Genomic DNA, 9,209 nt, shown 5'->3' with positions numbered 1-9,209 from the left:
TCTGAATTTGACTTGCAAACTTAGCTATGCGACAAAAAAGAAGAAGGAAAAGTGTGAAACAATAACTGTAGACATGTTCGTCGGGAAAGGTTGGTCATCCAAACTAGGAATCTGAGGAAGATAGGGCTAAAGCACGACCTATATAAACATAGGATCGACATCATGACATTAGAAAGCAGTCCTTGGAAAATCTGGAAATCGACCAAAAATGCTTTCCCAATTCCTGAAATGGATGACACTACGAAAGGTTTTGTGGATGCTCTACCATGGGTATCTGTCTGGACTTTGGAGGTTATCTTGGGTTTCTGAAATTGCTTCCTTTGTTTCTACTAATCCTACTGCCGGGTTGGATGGAGTATTAGCATGCAGATGGTTCTTTCATGGGCATAACTTCATGCACTTTCTAGTGGATGTTCGTCGTGCAAAACAAGCAGAACTGCTTGCTTGTTTGTATGGGGCAAAGGTTGCATGGGAAAGTGTCGTGGTGCCCTTGGTTGTAGAATCGGAAGGCTTGGCAGTGGTTTCAAAGGTCAATTCTGTCATGAGAGTTTCAGAACTTGTACCTTTGTGTTTAGAGGGATGCAACAATTTCATAAACGTTTAGGCATAAGTACAATTTATCTGAACATCCCCCTTTATAGAATTAGGAGGTTCCAGTTTGAACAAAGATTGACCAGAGTTGTGGCAAGCCAGCTCAGCAGTAAAATGAGCAACCCGGTTAGCTGTTCCTCGAACATGGCTGAAAGGTATAACTGAAGCTAGCTGCAGACTAGGTTCTAGTTACTCCACCAAGAACCCCAACTCAGACCAGTCTGGGGATGAAGCTTCAACAGCTAAAACCTATCTGTCTCTATATGGAGGTGTTGAAATTGCCTAGGATTAGCTAGTTGAACATGCATACAAGCAAGCAGTTCGGCATGTTTCACCGAGATGACATTACCATGTGAATGTAGAAAACCAGCTACGAAGTTACCTTCATGATCATGAAAAACACCACCTAATCTCGCTCTGCATCATACTTGGTACTTTTGATCAGACACAACCAATATACATAAATGAAATAGAAACACCACAAACCTAGAAATCAATTGCTTCTAGGTTCTCTAATCTTTGCTCTCTTTGAATGATTAGTAAGAATGTTGTATTCTTACATTATGATTGTGACTTGCGAGGGTGTCAAGTAATTGTAATTCAACGTCGGGATGTTGTTATTCAGTAAAAACACCTAAACACTGCCAAAGCTAATCCTACCTACATATTCGTTGAGATTCAAACCGCGGCGGAAGATGATTGAGATGCTTAAGATTGACATGAAAATCACTTCATGTAGCAACTAGCACACCGTGGTTGCTGCGTACATATACATTGATTAGCATACCACAACACTCGTTGAGAATCATGATGTGTACTCCCAATAACTACACAAGGCTACTTGTGAGAAGCTATGTATGAAGCATTTGCTTCTGTAGAATTCTTTCACGACAACCATCCACAACAAATGTAATGGGAAGGTGGCATACGTCCAGTCTGGCGAATATATTCTGCTTGAGCTGCAGTCTTCTCTGCCTTCTGAGCTTTCCTGGCTTCAGCGGCTGCCCGTTTTTCTTCAGATCTTTGCCTTGCTAATGCTATCTTCCTCATTATCTTGGATTGAGCTTGAGCTCTCATTTGTTCAATTTGGGCCTGAAAAGACGCTCTCTCAGATCATGACACATAAAGTTTCCAACATTACCATCTTAAGAATCAATAGATTATCATTTCAAGTTTGTGGTTCAATGAATATGTTGTGAGGTTTGTGACAATAGAACAGATAATCTTGCTGACAAAAGTTGCAAAGAAAAAGAATTTGATAAATACCTCTATTCGCCGCATCTCGGTTTCTAGTTTTGCCTTCTGCTGACTTTCCCATGCTTGGATTTGGATTTCATCACGCTTATATCTGAGAAATGATAGCATTCTCTAATCATGTTAGGATGGTGGAACATATGTACATGGATAATAATACAAAGGAAAAATATCTCTATTAGGATGAAATGAGGGTTTTTGGGTTACAAAGGAAACCTCGCCATATGTTTAGATTTTTCAACTTCCTCCCAGGCATCTGCACGTTTTTCAAATTCAACCCGCTGAAGTTCTGCCATATCAACTGTTTCAGCACAAGTTTCTGTCTTCTCCTCAGCTTTACTTGCCCAAGCAGCAATGTTCATCTTACCGAGCTGGACACCGAGTTCTACAATCTCCCTCCTTGTCTTGAGCTTCTGTTCTTCTTCTGACAATTCTCTCTTGTTCCTTCCATGTTGTTTGTATATTTCCTCATCAGTGGTAGGTGTTGGAGCTGGTGCACCTCCTCGAGGAGTTGAGGGGATTGAGGAAGTTGGGCTGCGGATTGGAGTTGTTGCTCCTAAAGGAGTACATGTCCTTGAAGGCTCTTGACTTGGGATTGGTGTCATTTCTGGTGTCATTTCTGTTCCCATGTCTCTCATTGAGACTGATCTTATGGCAGAAGTGGCTGAAATAAATAAGAAAAAGCAAAAAATTAGTTACTGCCTCTGCTATAAACTCTGAACAAATTATTGCATAAATTTCTCATAAATTCTTCACCAAATCTACAATAAAGACCTATAGTTCAATTAGTTCATAACTTCAGGAAACAAAGAACTCACACCCTGAAATAAACCCTCCTTAATCTTGTTTAGACCCAACCAGATTTTTTTAGTGAAATAAAAAAGAGAAGAAAAAAAGGGAAACATTCATGTACAATGGGTAAACCTGGTATCTCTTCATTGTGATGATAAATGTTCCAACATAGGAACCATTAACCCAGTTTTCATGGGTATTCATGGCACTTCCACACTGTATTTGGTCTAAATTTTTAAGCCCATAATATAGTATTGCATGCTTAAGAAAAGACTTGCACTCAAGTTTCTTTTATGAGAAAGCACATGATCTGAAGTTTAAATATAGAGGAAAACAAAAGGCTGAGGGTACCTGTGGAAGTCTCTTCAACCGAACTTTGTGAGCAGGGCATGTCCTCAACTTCCTTTAAATCTGTACTTCGAGAAGATGCATTGCCTCCACAAGCTTGACCTGAACTGGGGTGAGATTCAGAAGGAACAAAACGGAACTTTTCAAAGCCAATCTGCGATGCCGGTAGACAGAAATCAACTCGCTTAGTGTCTGCCACTCTGCCATTTTGCTTGTAATCATAAGTAGCAGATTCGGGAGCCACCCTCCCCATATTGACCACTGGCAATCGATTGGTTTGGTTTTGTAAAGCGTTCTTCCTAGGAAAGTTAGCTTGCACAATTTGCTTATTCAGTATCCATTTCTCAGCATCATTCCACTTAGATGGCATAGTTCTTGAGAGTACTCTGGAAATGTGCTTCTGCACTGATTTCTCCCCTTTATGGAACTCAAAACTGGATGAACTGGCATTACTGTCATAGTCAAGATTCTCATCTTCCATTATCCTCAGGGGGTAAACTGTGCTCGAATTACCACTGTCACCCTTTGTACATTGCTGCAATTTAGCACGACTGGCATCACCGTTTTCTTTTGGCAATGCTACTTCAATGGACAAATTTGTAGGCAGATCTAAGCTAGGCAGTGAAACTGTGCATCATAAGACTAAGTCAGTAAACCTATTCAGATAAGATACATTTAGCAATTAGATAGATGCTTGTAAGTTGTAACCCTATTTTGAAGCTGACTAACTCGAGCAGGTAATTTAGGGGGTAAATCCTGATGCAGAACAGAATTCATTGCCACCAATAAAAGAAAATGAGAGACAAACCTTCTTCATCTCCATTCATGGTGTCCAACAAGCTGTTTTTAACAAACTCAGAATCACCAAGCTTAGTAGGTGAAGTTCTTGAGGAGTTATTGTTTGATCCACTTTTCTTTCTGTTGTGGTGAGGCCCCATAAGCTTCATCCTCAATTTACTAGGAGAAATCATACCAGTCTGAAATTACATGAATCAAAAAATTAAAACCAAATCATAACTTATGCAAAAAGTAATAATCTTTGTAAATGGAATCATCTGAGAAAGCAAAACCCAGTAATTAAATTACTTCAACCATTATGAATCATCTCAATTTGGAACCAAACACCAACTCAACCTTAAAACAGTTTAACCAACTCATGATGTCAAGTTAAACTTTCCTCTCCAAAATGATACAAACAAAAGTCACTACTAATCAAAAAACATTACAATGAAGAAACAGATGGGTTCAAGCTGCAAAACCCAGCTCAAGTTGAAAACCAGCTTCATCAAACTACATGGTTTTTGCTACCCTTTTCTCATCTCACCCAATTTCAGATAATACCCCAATGTAAAAATCCATTCTGAACAGAAAGAACACAACCAAAAAGAAAACACCATAAGTCCATAACAAAATCAAACTCCTCCATATGCACAAAAGCTTCAAAGACAAAAACTTGGGCCTTTGGTTTTGTCCTTGTACAGAAAAGTTGCAAACTTTACCTGAACTTTGTGTATTCTTTCATACTCCATTGAATCTCTGAGAAGTTTCTTCTCTTCTCTAAAACAAAACAACCAAACTGGAATAACAAGAATGAGAGAGAGACCAAACTTGACAAGTCTCTTTTTTTCTCTGTGTAGTTTGACCCCTTTTGTAGGCAGGACAGTTTCCCCACTTAAACAAAGAAGCTGTGTACTTAGTTTTCTGATCATGACACGTCACTACATGTACCCACATTTGGTGGGGCCAGTATGACGTGGCAAAATCTAGCAGAGCTTCCATTCCTCGCCGACCTCCCTGGACGGTTGTTGCCGGGATTTGAACAGACGAGGAATTGCCGATTTAATGGACCCTAAATTTAAATTATTATCATTAATTTATTTATTTATTTTTTGATTAAAGGACAAGAGGTGGGAAATGATTGAAGCCAAAGAGGGAGTTGAACAGTGACAATGATGAAAAGCAGAATCTCAATTTACTCTGCATAGTAACCTGTAAAACTTAAAAGCTAATGGGTCACAGTCAATCAATCACAAAGAAACTTACTATAAAAAGCTTTGAAATTTTACTGTTCTTTTACTTGTTAATCTAGTCAGCTAATTTGTACCCCTAATTTTGGTTTGGTTTCCATAGTAAAAAAGCAGCCTTGTTTTTTCCTTAATGAAGAGCAGACCATTGTTGCTTGGACTGTTGGTCTGGCTTTTGAATTTTTCATGGTCCCATCACTACTTGTTCCTCTTTAAAGTTTGAATCTTTGAACATACCCAAATAAATTTTCCTCTTTTTTTTCTTCTCAAAACTTCCCCATTGTAAAGGTTTTTCTTTTTCCTTTGTGGATTTTATCATTTTAAAGGGTTGTTGAGTTGAATTTTGAGGCTTTAATATATGTGTATTCTGTCAATAGTTGTCAACTGACTCAACTCAACTAGTACACCTGCTCTGGATTGTGTGTAGTTGTGTATATATGACTGTTTTGCAGAATGTACTTTAAGTTTCATCAGTTCTATGAAAATTGCAATACTTGTCAGGGGTGAACTAGCTTCTTGCATTGATTGTTATCACTAATATGGTTTTTAATTACAGGTTCATGTTTTATTAGATACATGTACAGTTTGCAGGTGAATGCATTATGAATTGAAGTGTGTTAATAGGTTCATGAATTTTATTGATTTTCTGGAGGGAGTGGAGTAGATACTAGATGAATGTGTTAAAATGAGCAGGTAAAAAAAAAAAAAATGAGGGGCATTGTGTGGACAGTAGATCTGGAGTAAAAAAGATGTAAAATTTATTGTTGCAGAAGAGCAATGATTTCAAATTTCAAAGCAATCTGTTTCAAAAACCTTACCACAGAGGATGATGGTAGCATCAGGCAGCAAACAGCTGTAGGAAATAAGTCAATAACTAAGTCTAAGCCTTTTCATCAAGATTGGTTGGTATTTTTAGCAAGGAAAAGATTTTTCTGCAGATGACTGATCAGTGATCACTGTCTGAACTCTGTAGTCTGCTACTGTGATTCTCTAAATCATAACATTTTTGAATAAACCAGAAAATAAACAAGAAATTTTTTTGGACATGGTTTAATAAATTAGTTGCAAATTAGCTGAAAGCAAAGGGTTTAAGCCTTACCCTGCAATAGGACAGTAGGATAGGCTTATAAAATTTTCTGATCCCAAAACCCAATGGCTCATCTGACTGAGGCTGACACTGTCCTCTTCCTCTGTTCAATATTCATGCACTCAGATTCATATTAATAATGAGTCTGCATTGGTGCATGTGTTTGCCAAAAGTATCTTTGACTCATGACCTCAGCCACACCCAGAATGTACATCCTCTTCTGCTACATTTACTTGCTTCCACACTACATATTTAATCATTGCTATTTTTTCATTCAATCACACTACTAGTACTCCCTCAAGTCCTATTGTAGGGTAAGGCTTAAACCCTTTGCTTTCAGCCAGCACTAAACCCTTATTCATTGGGTCAATACCTAATCCACTATATATTAATTATTTGTCTTGAAATTTCATTGCAAATTTGAATGATATGGATCTTGACCTTCCCAGATACTATAAAAGAAGAATTATGTTTCACTCTATCAGAAGAAAAAATGCATGATGGAATTTATGACAAAGGTACAGAATTCTTCTTCTATGTTAATCCACATTATCAATTAAGAATGGTTCTAAATGCGATAAAACAAAGTTTGTGCAATCAACCCTAACTTGTTCTAAATGCATGTAGAAGATATATGAAACAATAATTTGATAATTTTACCTAATTGATATTGAAATATAGTAGCGCCTCCGAGAGACTAATATCGTCTAATCCTTTATTATTTAAAAATATAAAATATTGAAATATAGTAAAATTGAACTTGCAAAGCTTATATTGAGTTGAATTATCCATCTCAATTGCATCTTAAAGCCCCAAATCCCAACACTTCAATTTGGTCCCCTACCTCACTATATATATGTAACCTTCTCTTATGAGCAGACTATATTATGTCCTCATCCACTAAATAATAAGAAGTTTGGTGCTCAAAGCCCTAGGAGGAGCTAGCTAGAAGCAAAGTAATTGAGGAGAAGGGTCCCTATGATTTAGTTTCTATATTCAAAGGGCCATACTCGCACGGTTCTATCAGTTAATATATAATCTGTCTGAACAGAATTTGAGCCCGAAAGCAAAACATTCTTCCATATCGCACAGATGATTTGCAATTTGTATTTACTTTGCAAGATGGTCGACCTGTGGATTGTGACTAATATAATTGCAGGAACCCTACTCACTCACATGCTGTGTTTTCATTCTCAGCAATGGTCCAATATATGCAACCGTGGATGAAATCTGACCTATTGGGCACGGCACTTTTGATTGTGTTTGAGAATTTGGACTCCTCCTCCATAAATATGTTAGCTTATACAGTTAAGCCTACTTCTTTGACCACATTCTCCACATGGAAGGAAGAGAGATCACGGCTACCTCCATGTTTTTCTTATATTTCTTCTGCTGATTTCATTCCATGCCAGCTTCTTCTAATTCTCTCGTTTCATATACGAGACTGGTTTTGATTGCTCGTAAGTTTAGATATGAAGCCAAAAGATAAGATGTTTTCATGGTACTAAAATTCTTTTCATGGTACCAAACTTTTAGTACGTATATGCAATATCGTGAAAATGAGATATTAAAATGACGGCATGTCATAATGATACTAAAGAAATATTGACAATTTTAACATCAAGTTTAATGCATACATACTAACCAAATTACCATTCAACTTCCGATACAAAACTTAAAAGCTTAGTATTCTAACTGAAAGATATAGTGCTAGAATAGTCAAGTCTTATAGTGTACCCAAGTTTCTTTTTAGTCTCATTATTCCAACTTTTGCAACTTTTGGCTTTGTAGAACTTGTAGACCTGCTGCCTGCTGGGCGATAAGGACCTAGATAACATGGCACACATGATTCCACAAAAACAACAACATCTATACAAGCGCACATTGCGGTCTCAAAGATTTTAATTCCAAATAAAAGCAAACTAAATCATGGGAGTCTAGACCTTTTAACGTAGGAAAGGAGCATATACTAAGTTTGTTTTGACCCCAGCTACAAGAATCCAAAGGCACAGGGACGACCTTTATTCCCCACTCTCCCTCCAAACTTTGAAATTAAGTAGGAATATATAAGTTTGTTTTGATCTGAAGTACCTTTTCTTCTAATCCAGCTACTTGAGCTCGATCCCTTTCTCGCAATTCAAACGCAAAGATAATTAGAGTTTAGTTTGATAACAGATGGAAATGTTTGAATCTTTGAACCATGTATATATTGGAGGCCATTAATTTGCAGTTTATTTCTGCAGGCTACTCGATTCTTAAATAAGGATGGCTGACAAATTTGCACTTAAAGCGAGTTTGGACATTTCTGGATCGAGTAGGTCCTAAAACGATTGCAAAGTCATGCACAATCCATTGCTTTTATTTTTGACTATATAGACCAAGCTAGCTATAGTAGTTGATTGTTTGAATCCGATCGAAGCCTCATTTTTCAAAGAAGAATTACGCTGATTAATATCTAATTAAGTTATGACTAGTATATATGACTAGAGTGAGCCACAAAGATTAATGTGGCCAGATTAATTTAGCTGAAAAAAACTATGGTATTCACCAAATTAAAGTCGATCTCGTTCATTTTATAGATATATAGGTTGAGTACTGTGGTTGCATGCACTTGCAGCGTTGTTTAGGGTTCCAGGTTTGCATGGCTCGGGCTGATCTCTCAAGTCGCTTGTGCTGTGCCACTTCGAGCTAGCTTTCAGGTTCTTCGATCTATATACTGGAAGAGGAACCATGCTTGCTTATGATCTCGATCATCGGAGTGCCTAGATAGCTACCGTGCCGTGCCGTGCGACTGCTCAGGGTATTGGAAAAGCGTCGACGTCCTGATTAAGAGTCTTTGGATCTGAGTTTTCATTAATATTTATATTATTTTTGTCCAAAAATTAATGAATCAATGTGAATCAAACCGTCTGTTTGGACCAAATATAACAATATCATAGTCGTGGTCATCGGTGATTATTAGTGAAGAAAAATGGAAGAGATCGAATCGTTTGACAATGTTGAATGGTGACGCGGGGCAGGTTGATTTAGATCTTTCTTTTCATTCTGCTATAAAAATATAGAAGAGGGAGAATAAAAAGGACCAAAAACCTGTATGAAACACTAAACAATTT

The 9,209-nt window shown here is 37.5% G+C and overlaps 2 protein-coding genes across 2 annotated transcripts in view; both read right to left on the bottom strand.

The window, feature by feature from the left end:
- The window catches only part of LOC101310880, a 1,534,871-nt gene that overhangs the window by 919,806 nt on the left and 605,856 nt on the right, over positions 1-9,209 (bottom strand). The gene's annotated exons all lie outside the window — the stretch shown is intronic.
- LOC101292775 lies at positions 1,183-4,599 on the bottom strand. Its single transcript, XM_004293488.1, has 6 exons — positions 4,485-4,599; positions 3,794-3,962; positions 2,989-3,612; positions 2,062-2,509; positions 1,858-1,939; positions 1,183-1,683 (listed from the first exon to the last, which is right to left on the bottom strand). The coding sequence occupies exons 1-6, from the start codon at positions 4,512-4,514 to the stop codon at positions 1,477-1,479; spliced, it is 1,560 nt and encodes a 519-aa protein (XP_004293536.1). The 5' UTR covers positions 4,515-4,599; the 3' UTR covers positions 1,183-1,476.

The sequence above is a fragment of the Fragaria vesca genome, linkage group LG3 (genome assembly GCF_000184155.1).
Source record: "Fragaria vesca subsp. vesca linkage group LG3, FraVesHawaii_1.0, whole genome shotgun sequence".
Taxonomy (NCBI): Eukaryota; Viridiplantae; Streptophyta; class Magnoliopsida; order Rosales; family Rosaceae; genus Fragaria; species Fragaria vesca.
This window is presented reverse-complemented; position numbering and strand designations above follow the sequence as displayed.

Bases quoted from the DNA above. Each gene is read 5' to 3' on its own strand.
- LOC101292775 (XM_004293488.1), bottom strand. From the start codon at position 4,514: ATGGAGTATGAAAGAATACACAAAGTTCAG. The intron at 3,963-4,484 runs GTAAAGTTTGCA...ATGTAATTTCAG, and splicing joins AAAGAATACACAAAGTTCAG to ACTGGTATGATTTCTCCTAG. The intron at 1,940-2,061 runs GTTTCCTTTGTA...ATCATTTCTCAG, and splicing joins AAATCTAAACATATGGCGAG to ATATAAGCGTGATGAAATCC.